The sequence below is a fragment of the Arvicola amphibius genome, chromosome 5 (genome assembly GCF_903992535.2).
Source record: "Arvicola amphibius chromosome 5, mArvAmp1.2, whole genome shotgun sequence".
Taxonomy (NCBI): domain Eukaryota; kingdom Metazoa; phylum Chordata; class Mammalia; order Rodentia; family Cricetidae; genus Arvicola; species Arvicola amphibius.
In genome coordinates, this window is record NC_052051.1 from 30693622 (window position 1) to 30707968 (window position 14347).

General features: G+C 45.0%; 1 protein-coding gene across 1 annotated transcript in view; it reads right to left on the reverse strand.

Annotated features, from left to right (window-relative positions):
* The window catches only part of Cfap61 (cilia and flagella associated protein 61), a 273757-nt gene that overhangs the window by 86603 nt on the left and 172807 nt on the right, over positions 1–14347 (reverse strand). The window contains exons 19-20 of the mRNA XM_042055131.1: positions 12106–12204; positions 6028–6196 (exon numbers count right to left, since the gene is read on the reverse strand). Of these exons, the coding sequence (XP_041911065.1) occupies positions 6028–6196; positions 12106–12204 (268 nt within the window). The remainder of the gene's footprint in view (positions 1–6027; positions 6197–12105; positions 12205–14347) is intronic.

A 14347-nucleotide genomic window follows, 5' to 3' on the forward strand; every position in this document is an offset into this window, starting at 1 on the left:
TTTCAGACTATGAAATAACACAGTATTTTCTGTCTTTCTGGAAAGATGTCCTAAAATCTGGACCATGAAATATGAACTAAATTCTTCAAAGAAACCTTGGGAGGGTCTGAGCACTGACTGGTCATCTGGTCAACCCTGAGGCTTCATCCTATAGCTAAGCATCTCAGTGACTTCAAGCCTCTGTGGGAGCTGTTTGTTCTTTCTCTTCCTCAGTGTGATTCTAGAAAATGAGTAAAATTGTCAGCACTTTTTGTTTTTGTGATGTATCCTTTGATATAGTCATGTTCAGCAGGGAAGGCGATTGGGGCTGCTGTCTACACTGGCATCGGGAAGTTCACCCTCTAGTACTACTTCTCTTTCTCCAGCTTTCCTTTGCTGCATTTTGTGGATTAGCTTCCATAATCTGTCACTGTATATTTTTCCATTAAAGTATTTTAATGTTTTATTTTTTTATACATTTATATGTGTGTGTGGGTGGGTGTGGGGGGTATGTGAGTGTTGGTGCCTATGAAGCCCAGAAGCATTGATCCTTTGGAGTTTGAGCTACAGGTAGTTGTGAGTCACTCAACATGGGTCCTGGGAATCCAACTTAGGTATCCCGGAAGAGCAGCACATGCTTTTAGCCACTGAGCAGTCTCTCCAGCTCTTAAAACTTTACATTTTTGATTTTTTTCCTAGAGAGGGCATGCCTGCTGTGGGGCACTTGTGAAGATCAGACAACAAATTACAGCAGTCAGATTTCTACTTCCATCATGTGGGCTCCAGAGGTCACACTCAGGCTGTCCATCTTGGCAGCAAGTGCCCGTATCCACTGAGTCATCTCACTGGCCCCTCACAGCTACCTTTCCAAAACTGATTTATTTTCATTTTTATTGATGTGTAAGCTTGTGTGTCTGTGTAAGTACATGCCACGTGTGTGTTGATAGCCTTGGAGACCAGAAGACAGCACTGGATCTCCTGGAGCTGGAGTTATAGATGGTTGTGAGCCACCTGATATAAATGCTGGGAACTGAACTCAGGTCCTCTGCAAGAGCAGCAAGTGCTCTTAACCACGGAGCTATGTCTCCAGCCCCTTTTTTTAAAAGTCATTTTGATTTGATGCTTTTCTCGTATTTCAAATTTCGTGTAAACCTGGTCTTGGTCTTACATCAGTTTGCAACCGTGGCATTCTCTGTCTCAACTTGCATTTCTGCTTATGTCGCTCTGGTTTGTACCTTTCACCACTTCAGCCTTTGCCTTTCTCTTCTCGCCTTTTCCTGGTCCAGGGTTTGGTGGATGACTTTCTTTGTGCTGCTCCTCAGCATACTTTGGCTCAGTTCCTCTCAACTGCAGCAGACTCCACCACTAAAATGATCCCATCGGGCTGCGGTGCTTGTAGACCGTGCCCACGCCTCCTTAGCCACACCTCTTCTCCATCAGTTTCCTGATCTGTATTACACTGGTTTACAATGGGGATTATAGTAGTAGGTATGTTCAGAATGTAAATTATTTCCATTACTGCTTGACATCATCCATTGAATGGCCACCTGCGTCCTCTAACGACTGGAAGACTCTGAATTCCCTGTCTGTTATTTGGAGTACAAGTTAAAGAAAACAAACAAACAAAATAAACAAAAAGAACAACAACAACAAAAACCCACAAGAGATAATTTTCCTGAGGTCTTGAATATAAAGAATGGCCTCCGAGACCTAGGTGGACACCTAGCTCTCAAGTTATCACATTTCCTCTAGAATCCCATGTCGTTACTTCTGCTTTCTTTTGTCATTTAGTTCCAGACAGGAGATTGTTTATGCCTCCATTATTTTTATCCTTTTAGGGGGACCATTTGACAATCTGTTATTTTTCTTCTTAAATTTGTTCATTGCCCCCCATCATTCTCACAAAACAATGAGAAATGCCTCACTCGTTGACATTTGCCAGAATGTAACTAAATGAAAGAGGAAAAAAAGTCTTTGATTTTGCTTGGAATCAATCAAGTGAACAATTCTTTTCTGGGGTAAGGAGAGTTTTCTGCTCACATTTTTAAATTCCTGTCACAAGCCTGTCCAGAGATGAGACACAGACTCCAGTTCTCAGATGAGGGTCCCCTTTCCCCTCCACCATCACTGGAGTTCACTCCTGACACAGGAGTGTCCTTCTCGGGTCCGTTCCTGGGAGGGACACCAGTGTGCATATTCCTCACGCCCAATAAGTTTGTACTCTTTGCATTATTTTTTTTCTTATGTTCCCCCTACCCTCCCAGTACACCCTGGAGATCTCTTTTATTTCAAATCCATGCATTCCTCTTTGGGCCCTCATTGTTATCTAGTGTTTCTAGGGCTGTGGATTGTAGCACGGTTATCCTTTACAGCTAATATCCCCTGTCAGTACGGACATACCATGTTTGTCTTTCTGGGTCTGGGTTACCTCACTCGGGATGATTTTTTTTCCAAGTTCCATCCATTTGCCTGCAAACTTCATGTCATCCCTTCAGCCACACACTTTTGCTTACCCAGCCCAGATGGCATGTGCCTGCTGTAGACACTATGATTCTGAGCCGCACCTAGCCTATTCCTGCGGCTTTGTTTCTCTCGTCTTCCCATCTGCTGGCTTTTGGTGGCCATTATCCCTTCAGAAGCCTATGCCTTGGTTTTGTTTTGGTTTTTGCTTGGTTGTTTTCTTGGCCAGTGACAAACTCATTTGACTTTGACAAGTTTGGTCATTCCTCTTTCAATGAGGTTGCCCAAAGCTGGGCATGAGAAGGCAGCTCCCACTTCTTCATCCGGTTCATGAGCATATGGCTCTGGGACTTCACTAGGAGCAAGTTGGGAATGGTGTTCAAAACTGGCATGTGCTCACCAATGGAAATAGGCTGAAGAGATGGCTCAGCAGCTAAGAACACTTGTTCCTCTTCTCCTCCAGGACCCAACTTTGGTTCCCAGCACCCAGTCTGTAGCACGATCAATAAAAACCCAGAGACAGAAATTGGGGTTCAACCTGAGGGTCAGAAAAGCAAAAACAGCTAGCTACTGTCTCTTACCTCGACCTCAGTTCAAAATGGCAATCCTGCCTCCCGGAGTCTCAGAATGAGACTGAGAGCTGTTTCCTCCTGTCTTACATTTCTCTCTGGTGCTGGGATTAAGGTCATACACCACTACCACTTAGTTTCTTTGTCAAACTAGTGTTGCTACTGGGATTAATGGTGTGTGTCACCACTGCCTCGCCTGTAAGGCTGAACAGTGAGGCTGTTTTAATCTCTGAACTTCAGGCAAACTATATTTATTAAAATACAAATGAAATATCACTACACACGTCATCCCTGAACTCATATCAGGTGACTCACAGACACCTGTTACTCCAGCACTTGGTGACCTGATGCCCTCTTCTGGCCTCTGCAGACACCTCCACAAAGGGGGGTCATACACACACACACACACACACACACACACACACGGACACATACACATAACATAAAGATATTTTTAAATTGATGGAAAGTGTAGATAAGGGAGGTAGAGAGTCTTAAAAATGAGTTAGGTTCCTGGGCAGCGGTGGCGCACACTTTCAATCCCAGCACTCGGGAGGCAGAGGCAGGCAGATCTGTGAGTTCGAGGCCAGCCTGGTCTACAAAGGCTCGTTCCAGGACAGGCTCCAAAGCTACAGAGAAACCCTGTCTCGAAAAACCAAATAAATAAATAAATACAAAAAACAAAAATGAGTTAAGTAAGTCTTCTTCCAGAAAGGAGCGTTCACAGGCAATGTATGACATCGACGGAGCAAGGTCAAAGGTTCCATAAATGCGCTGTTTGGAACTCAGAGTCACGCTGACAAAGAGTCAGAATGTTTCAAACTGTGGAGCTCAGAAAAGGGGGCTTGCAGGTAGGAGTAGGCTAGGTGAGAACCCAGCAGCCCTCCTCACCCTCTGTTCTTCAGTACAGCTCAGGGTTTTGCTCTGTGGCCAAATTCTTTGAATAAAAAACCTAACTGGGGTACATTTAGACATATAAAATACTGCAGGATGTTTTAGACTGAGGTGTGCTGACGAGAGGCTACGGGTTATAATTACATTTTATGAAATGTTGTCTTCTTGCTTTGGGTTTAAGCCCTACTGTCATCATTTTAATTTGGCTTACAAATCTGGAACAAAAGCATGAGAGAGAGAGAGCTGGAGCGAAGGACATAGGGAAAGACAGAACAACTAGACGGTCCCCGATGAATTCAGCTGCCCTTTCTCGATCACTCTATGTACCTTTGATTTTTATGTCCGTCTGGAAAAATTAAATTGGAACTCCCCTTTATCACTTCTTCATTCCATTTTTCCTGTTGTGAAAAGGGCAAGGGCTTAATGGGCTGCCGACGAAAGCTGCAGGGGCAGCTGGGCACACATGGGCAGATGCCCGAGTCTCTGGGCAGCTGGCTGAGACCTCTGCTCCACTTCCAAAGTGTGGGCTTGCAGGCAGTGGTGCAACCAGGGGGCAGGTGAGGGGGGACAGGCTGACAGGGCATCCTGCACTTCAGTCTCGTTTAGTGAAAAGCAGAAGGAATTCTTAATAGCAAAAGGAGGCGTCTTCCCACTAACTTTTTATTCTTTAACCAGGAAGATCTTTTTTAACGCTTCAAGAATAAGTCTTAGTTTTTTTTAAAAAAAAAATCTTAAAAGCTTTCTTTCTTTTTCTTTCTTTCTTTTTCTTTTTTTAAAGAGATCGATCCAAGCCACTGAAATTGCAGTCCATTCATGGCAGCCCTGGCCTCCTCAGGGAGCTTGCTAGACGACACTCTTTTTTTGTTTTGTTTTGTTTTGTTTTGTTTTTCGAGACAGGGTTTCTCTGTAGCTTTGGAGCCTGTCCTGGAACTAGCTCTTGTAGACCAGGCTGGTCTCGAACTTACAGAGATCCGCCTGCCACACTCGGGAGGCAGAGGTAGACGACACTCTTATCTCAGGCTACCATACTCTGAGGGTCCCTGCTCAGAGCCTGCACCTTAAAGGGATGCTCAGGGGTAGTGTGTGGCCAAGCAGTTTGGGAGGTCTTGTTGTAAGGTGCATATAAGGGATTCAATATCAAGAAAGCTGAAGCGGTTCTCCGTCTCCGCCTCAAGCCATCTGGGGAGCATAGTGAAAATATTCACGACCAGCCTCACCTAGCATAATTGAAGCAATTCCTGGGGACACGTGTGTGGATATGTTCCGAAAGCACCCCGGGAGGGCTCAAAGTGCAGCCAAGGCTGAGGACATGCACTCAGCAGTGCCCTGGCTACTTGGGTAGATGGAGGACCTGTGGAGCCCTCTGTGCTGCCTCCTGTCTGCCTTTGAAAGTCAAGGGAACCGCATGCACTCCCTTGCCGAACCCACAGCACTGGTGGGAGGGTTTCAGACCCCCAATCCTTAAGTAATAAAGTAAACCTGTTCACTGGAGAGACGCCTGATTTCTGAGCACTACACAAAAGAACACTGCACACGGCACTGTGGGAGTCCCAAGAGCTGCTGTCCTCAAACAGGAAGCAGCTTCAGTCCTAGCTAGCAATGCTTTAGTCAAGCGTGGCTGGAGCACTCAGGCAGAAAGCGTGGTCACTGGGAAACTAGTCAATCTGATTTCCTAGTTTCATAACTGAGAGACAAAATAAAATAAGGGTTGACAGAAGGTGCGCATGTTTGAAATGCTTTCGCGTGAGCGCATCGCCCCAGCCAAATGCTAGCCTCTTGAGGCATAAATTAATTTAGCACAAATGCATGCCTGGTTGGGTCTGGAGCCTGTTATGATGATCCATAAGTGTTAGACTTTGGGACAACAGCTTCAGGAATGACATTTCTCCAACTAGCTGTGATTTTTTTCCCCCCTCAACAGAATGTTTTTCTTGGAATGGCTTTCCTGGGAGGGTTTGCAGACACCATTCTGGTCATGTGTGCAGGCCTTGAAGAGCACTTTTATGAATATAGAGTGGCAGCTGTGCGGAAAGACAGGACGCTCTTTACTCAAGGAGTGTGCGCCCCAGTAAGCATATTGCCACGTCCGCGTGCGCCAGCCGCACCCCCAGTGCACCAGCCTTACCTGGTACTGCTGCCCGGTACAGAGAATGAGATGGTCGTAGAACACAATCTCGTTCTTGGAAACCACAACGTGCTTGGCTGCTCGGTCTATGCCTGTCATTCTCCCCACCACAACGTTAACCCAGGAGCACAGCGACATCAGCGCATAATCTTTATCATTAAAACAGTGGCTGCAAAGAGAGATGCTCCATCAGTGACATTTGAGCAGCTGACAGCGGGCATTAATTAGACATCTGGTGAGCTGGTTCAAGTCCCCCTAGTGAGCTGGGTCTGTGCTCTCGCTGTGAGCTTACCAGGACCAAGACTTAGAGATTTTTTTTTTTCCTTCTGAAACACTTAAGCCACAAATTGACATCCTCCTATTAAAGCTTGGTTGTTCCACCTGGCTTTTAGGCTGGCTCGCCAGGGAAGGAGGCGTGACTGTGTATGTGAGATCACTTGGACTCCCTTCTGCCCCTGTTTCAGGGTGATGGGAAATCTACTTGAACTCTTGAATTGTCCTACTGGCCACAGACTTCAAAGGAATGTAGAAGAAGGAATATGACAGTAGGTGGAACCCCCCAAAGGCAGGTATCAGATTCCAAAGATGTGGAAGACCCTTCCTTTTTGCTAATTTGATGTAAAGGACTCATTCCTTGTGCCTGAATGTCAAAACCCATTTGCGGGAAATGTCAGGGAGTTAAGTTCACAGCAAGTGCAATGTCTGGAGGTTTGGGAGCCCAGTATGAAGCGCAGGGGTGATTTATGGGGAGACGGAACTTTTACACACATCAGCCTAGGGTGGGCGAGAGAGCTGGGGTTATGGGTTATGGGCCGAACTGGCTTTCTTTCCTTTTTCTCCTTTTTGGGTTCTGCTTCCATTGAACACCGTTGTAAAGTAACAGAAGTAGGATTCTTGTGATTTGAGTTTACTTAGAGAGGTTTTTTTTCCCCCTTAGGTGGGGTTCTATAGAATTTTCTCAAAGGTTTCACCTCTTGCGATCCTGATCTGAAGGCCGAGACTCTGCGGTGGCAGGACAGCGGGTAATTCATTTACATTGGGGCTGCATTATCTTTCCTGGGAAGAACTGTGCCAAGGCCTGTATCTTTCTTCTTCTGCCAATGAGCCTGGACCCCGGGGACCCTTTATCCCTGTTTCCTCACCTCTTGCTATAGGATAATGAGCCCATCCTATGTGCCCCCACCTCTGTGAAAGGCAGACACGAGAATGTGGGAGATGCTGTTTGGGGAATCACGATGCATATGTGAGGGGCTCTTATTCTAAATAGTACTAATGATACATAATCCTGTTTACTCTCTTTGGAGGCAAACAGGATTCTGAAGTGGTAATGGGAGGACATTTTTTCTTTTTGATCCACACATGAGTCTAGTCTCACGACACAAAGAGAATTCTCGTAATGGATGCACATTAGACCCCGTTAACGGGGCCTGTGAAGAGACGGGAGCACCAGGCTTTGTGTTTCCCCATGAAACAACACTTAAAAACAAGAAAATTTCTTCTTAATAAAAAAAAGGAAAATAAGGGGCTGGCCTGTCACAGGAAAATAATGGATACTGAGATGAAATTCTCTTAAAAAAAAAAAAAAACTGACAGTTTTACAGGAATATATGAAAGTTCAGTTTTCCACCCAGGCACAGGGAGGGAACACACAAAGGATTGTTTGTATTTGCTATGTGGTCCCTACTGTAAGTCATCCAAGAGGAGAAAAAAATTAAATATAGTTAGTGCCCGGGGATTAGTCTTAGGAGGATTTGCCCAGAGATAAAAGCTCTCTGGGGAAATTTGTGGGCGCCTAAGACAATGCTGTTTCTAATGACGGTGGGACAGTACTGTCGGCAATGTCAGAATGCGTGTTTCTGAGCTGCAGTCTGAAGCTCTGTCCGGTGGGAGCTGACGCTCGGGAACACTCACTCAGCTTTAAAGGTTTGCGGAGACACTAAAGGGGGCACTGGAGGCTGTGGCTGATGCCCGCACAGTCTGTGAACTTTCTCAGTTTACAGCGCCGTGTGTACGCCCACACTCTCCATTTCAGATGCTCCTGCTCCTCTGGACCGTCTGTAACGTCCCCCGTCAGCTGAGTGGAACTATCTATCGCAAAATGCTAAAGACCCCAACGCAGCAAAGACTGATCCATGGCTTCACGCCATCACCTGGGTCCTTGTCCTCTGGAGAGAGACAAGGAAGCACAGAGCCACACCGCTGACAGGCCATCTTCCACAAGCAAGCTGGGTACCAACTCGAACATCACGGGAAAGGGGGCTGCGGGTGTAGCTCGGTGGTAGAGCGACTACCTGGCATACACAAAAAGAAATAAAAATGGAAAGTCGTCTTCATAGAAAAATCTAGAAAAACAGCTGGACATGGTGGCATAGGCCTCCTTCCCAGCACTTGGAAGGTGGAGGCAGGAGAAGGAGCATTTGAGGTCTGCCTGGGACCCACAGTGAGACCCTGTCTCACTAAACTAAAACATGATGAGGACATTTCTGGGAGATGGCATAGCTTCAGTATCCTGGGTACAAGGAGTGGCCCTCTTGTCAACATCGTATGGGTCCAAAACCTGACAGGAAGAGATAGCCCAATCCCTTAGGTGCACGGTGGAAAGCCACTCCACAGAAGCCAATGTCAGGTCTGAGCAGATGCACACCTCAAAGAACCAGAATTCTTCAGAGGTAGAAAGAAACTTTGAGGTTTGAAGGGGATTAGCTGTGACACACTGGGAAGAAGGACCGCGGCAATTAACTTTCAATTATTCAGGGTTGATTGCCCAATTAGTGGCTTTCTCCGGCTTCCTGCTCCTCTTCCTTCCCACACCTTCTTCCAGCTGCCTCCTAGGTACATCGTTAGCACCTCAACCAGAGGCTAGATGGGGGCGGGGGTGGGGGTGGGGGTGAGAGGACAAAAATGGCTATTTATAAAAGATATCAACAACAATAATGAAGTAAAGCACTAGAGACAAGTTCACAGTCGTGTTGAGAAGAAGGAATTTGGATTATTAGATTTGTGTATGTTATTTGCACTTATTATTAATGAACACCAGGATCCCAGACAAGTTCCTTTCCAAGGACCGTTTGAAAGTCAGCGTCCTGTTCCGGCTTCAGCCTCTGGTGCCTGAGCACACGATGATGGGAAGGGTCCCACCCAAGTGGGTCTGGCTGGTGGGTCTCATTCTTCATGGAGAGGACATTTGCATTTGCTGCTGCTTCCGAGGTGACTTTCATTTATTTTACATTGTAATGTTCCTGCTCTACTGGAGTGCAGGGTTTGGGATGGGGACAATAGATGCCATCTTAAAAAGAAAACTATGTAATATTTAGGAGGATTTCATGAGGATTTCATGAGCCAGAAAAAAACAGAGGAGAGTAAGGCTTAGTTGAGCGTATTGGTTGGTTGTCAACAAACAGAAGAGTGAGGGTAGACTGTGGAAAAAAAACACATTTAAGAAAAAGAAAAGCAAAGGTTTGCCTGCTGTGTTTAGGTACATTGAGACTGCTAGTCTGGAGAGGATGGAGCGAATTGAGCAGAAATAGTAAAAGATATTGAGGTCATTTGAACATAACTGGCCCTCATAAGCTCATAGGGAGTGGCACTATGAGAAGGTGTGGCTTCATTGCAATAGGTATGGCTTTGCTGGAGCAAGTGTGTCACTGTGAGGGTCGGCACTGGGGTCTCATATATGCTCAAGCCACGCCCAGTGTCCCAGATCTCTTCCTGTTGCCATCTGGGCAAGATGTAGGGCCCTCATCATCTCCAGCAGCATGTCTGCCAGCATGTCACCATGTCACACCATGATGATAGTGGACTAAACCGAACTGTAAAGCACCCAATTAAACGTTTCCCTCTGGAAGAGCTGTCATGGCCATGATGTTTCTTCACAGCAACAGAAACCCTAACTAAGATAGAGTCAGTGAAAAAGGACAGACCTTATGGAGTTCCTGCATCCCAGAACATTCTGTGATAACAAAAGCATTCTGGCAGTATGGCAGCATGCTAGCTGTTTGAGCCAATAGGGCAAATCTAAGTGGAGTGCTGAAATTTGCAACTCATTTAATTTCAATTATTTTAAATGGAAACAGCCCCTTGGGGTTTGTAGCTACTCTAGTGGACAAGTAGAGTTCCAGGAGGCAAAGAACTGATATCACCTGAGTCACGTGTGTGTGTGTGTGTGTGTGTGTGTGTGTGTGTGCGTGTCGTTCTGGGGACCGTGTTGAGAGGCAGAGAGACAAGGGTAGAGGTAAGGACTCCAGCTGCCTATGCATGTCACACCTGGAGAAAATCAGCTATATTCTTCTCGTTATGTCACACTCAGCCTTCAGATGGGCAGAAACTTCCACCAACTTGACTGACTTAAATTCACATCTCTTTGGAATTGTGTAATTTACATAATGGGAAAGCAGGCAGGACTGGAGAGACTGCTCAGCAGCTAAGAGCGCTGTTGCTTGGGCAAAGGGCCTGGGTTTAGTTCCCAGCACCCACATGGTGGCTCACAACCTCTGGTAGCTCTGCTTCCAGGGGACCTGGCACCCTCTTTTGACCTCAGCAGGGACACATATGGAACACGGACATACACAGAGGTAAAATATCATACACCTAAAAATAAAATAAATCTTTAAGAAATTAAAAGAAGAAATGAAAGAGGGACAGAGATGTCCAAGGGTCTATGCTCCCTTCCTGGCCAGGATTTGGTGTTAAGCTTATTTTAACCAGAAATTCAGCATACTTTACTAAGATTATACTTTTCACAATCTAGAAAGCCTAAGTCCAAGAGAAACAAAATCTCTTGTCTAGACTATAGTGGCAGGGGTGGTTCTAGATCAGCACACATACTCACCCAGCTCAAATCCCACATACTTGCATTGTGCTGAATGACATTCTTCCAATATGTACGTGTGTGTGTGTGTGTGTGTGTGTGTGTGTGTGTGTATGCATGGTCTAATAAAGGTGGGATGGAAAGCTTATTGTGAAACACTTGCCTGCTATATTTGAGTCCCCAGTTTGTATCCCCACCACTACAAAAGAAAGGCGCTAATTGAAAATGGGCCTGTTTCTGCTTGTAAAGAAGGGAAGAGTTTTCCCAGTACAGGTAAAACAAGTCTTTCTTCAAAAGGAACGTGGGGCCCTTCATCAAAGAGTCTGCAATGCCACCACCCCATCTGGAAAGGGGATGATTACTCTTTCCTTCTCTCTACTCTAAACACCGGGCGACGGTTTCTCCCAGAGTGCCTGCGTTTTGCTACCAGAAACTGAAATTAGTGGAAGCTGTGTGGAAATGCCATTTCTAAGAACAGGTGTTGTTAAATGACGGTTCTGCCGGGACAAGAAAGACAAAGCTCTCCCGGCCTGGTGAGGACAGCTGTAGGTCCTATAGTTTGGTGGGGTGGCAGAGAGGCTCACACCCTAAGTTGCTGCCTGTGGGGTAGACTGGCGGCCACAGTTTCTCTGTCCTGTTTCTCAGACCCCAATGTAGAGGCAGCTGATCTCATGAGCTCCATCCAACCGCAGGGACAGGGAAGCGATCTCCCTCATAGATAACAAAATACTGGACCATTCCCTCAGTATCCTGCCAGTTTTATGTCAACTTGACCCAAGCTGAAGTCATCCGAAAGGAGGGAACCTCAATTGAAAAGATGCCTCCGGAAGATCCGGCTGTACAGCATTTTCTTAACTACTGATGAATGGAGGGCTTAGCCCAAGGTGAGTTGTGCTTTTCCTGGGATGTTGGTCCTGCGTTCTATAAGAAAACAGGCTGAGAAAGTCATGAGGAACAAATCAGTAAACAGCACTCCTCCACGGCCTCTGCATCAGCTTCTGCCTCCAGACTCTTAACCTGTTTGAGTTCCTGTCCTGACTCCCTTTGAGGGTGAACAGTGGAAGTGGAAGTCAAATAAACCCTTTCCTCCCCCAGCCGCGTTGGTCATAGTGTTTTTTCATAGCAATAGAAACCCTAACTAAGACATGCTCTGATGGGTTTGAACTTGTGTTTCCCAATGAAAGGGCCTCCACTTTCCCCCTTGAAATTTATTATTTAACATAAAAAAGACTGCACACGAGTTAGGAAGAAAATTAGGAAATGAATCATACTCGCTTGCTAGGAACTTCCTTTGTTCGCTGCCCAGAAGTTTTTTCCCTGGGAGTCCGTGAGTTGAGATCAGGGTGAGATTATTGAACTTCAGGTGAGAGCTGAAGAGAAATAAACACAACACAACTTTTTAAAACGTTAAATATGATTAAATGAACATTTACTGCAATTCAGTTGAATTCGTGTATCATTCAACTCTGGGCTTTTTCTTTGGAGGTAGAAATTCTTTCCAAACAAGTCATCAAATAGAACCTTCATAACAAAAAAGGAAGACCGTGCTCAAGTGGCTAACTGCAGAGAATCCTAGAGGCTGCGCCAGCGTATGGCAGACACTTTGACGTTTTAAAAATCGCTTCTCCCAAAGTAAAACAGAATAAACTACAAAAATTGGGAGGTGGGAGACAATTTTGCATAAACTAATGGCAAATTTGAGGGTCATCCCACTTAGGAGAAACTGGACCCCCACAGTAGAGCACACCCATTGAAAGTATTTCCCGCTGGAGTCCTCGGGGCCACACGATGATGTCAGTGATATTATTAGTTTTATTTTCTCAGGTGGAACTGAGGCACAATGGTTTTCTAAGGCCATGTAAGGCCACTGTCTGGCTCTAATGTTGCCTCACCTAACCTTTGACTATAGGGTGGTCCCCTGGAATTTGGGAGATAGGACTTTCCCAGTGGACACCAAAATCTGAAGGTGCTTAAGTCCCTGATTCATGATGCTGTGACATCCACACATAAGCTATACACCACCATTTGATGTGGGATGACCTTCTGTACACTCAAATACATGTTGCTTTTATTGGTTGATGACTCAAGCTGCTTTAGCCTATGGCAGGACAGAATATAGCTAAGTGAGAAAGCCAAGCAGAGATACAGGGAGAAAGAATGTGGAGTTAGCAGTCTCTAGCCAGATGCAGAGGAAGTGAGATGAAAATGTTGTACTGAGAAAAGATATCAAGCCATGTGGCTAAACACAGGTAAAAATTATGGGTTAATTTAAAAGTAAAAGCTAGTTAATAATAAGCCTGAACTAATAGGCCAAACAGTTTGTAATTAATATTAAGCCTCTGAATGCTCATCCGGGAACTGGCAGGTGGGAGAGAAACATTTAGTTATAACCACTTGAATACTTTATGTCATCTCAGAATTACTTATAACAACTTACACAAAATAAATAGTAAGTAGCTGGGATATTGTGTTGTTTAGGGAATGAAGCCTATGTGTGTTCAGTGTAGTGAAATTTTTCTCCCAAGGGTTTTCTACTGACACTGGCGGAATATATAGATGTAAAACCCAAGGAAAACCCCATCTCTAAGTGGGCTATGTTGTCAGGTATGTTGGAAATGACTCAGTGGCTTCTCAGATTATTTAATCCCCACAGTTCAACACCAGTCTTTCCACTTTCAGACATATATAGTTATCCACGTTAGGATAACAGATTGTCACCTACCAGAATATTCTAGAGAGTCCTTTTTTTTAAAAAAAGTTTTTATTGAGTTACATATTTTTCTCCACTCCCCTGTCTTCCTTTCCCCTCCCCTTCTACCCTCTCCCATGGTCCCCATGCTCCCGGTTTACTCAGGAGATCTTGTCTTTCTCTACTTCTCATGTATATTAGATCCATGTTTGTCTCTCTTAGGGTTTTCTTTGTTGTCTAAGTTCTATGGGATTGTGAATTGTAGACTGATTTTCTTTCCTTTATGTCTAAAAGCCACTTATGAGTGAATATATATATATATATATATATATATATATATATATATGATATTTGTTTTTCTATGTCTGGGTTACCTCACGCAGGATGTTTGTTTTTCTAGTTCCACCCATTTGCCTGCAAATTTCAAGATGTCATTATTTTTGTTCTGCTGTGTAGTACTCCATTGTGTAAATGTACCACATTTTCCTTATCCATTCTTCGGTCGAGGGGTATTTAGGTGGTTTCCAGGTTCTGGCTATGACAAACAATGCTGCTATGAACATAGTTGAGCACATATCCTAGTGGTATGATTGAGCATCCTTTGGGTATATACCCAAAAGTGGTATTTCTGTGCCTTAAGGGGGGTTGTTTCCTAATTTTCTGAGAAATCACCATACTGATATCCAAAGGGGCTATACCAGCTTGCACTCCTACCAGCAATGGAGGAGTGTTCCCTTTACCCCACATTTTCTCAGGTAACAGCATGGCAGCATACAACTATAACTCCAGAAGTTGGGAGACAGAGGCAAGGAGATCATAAATTC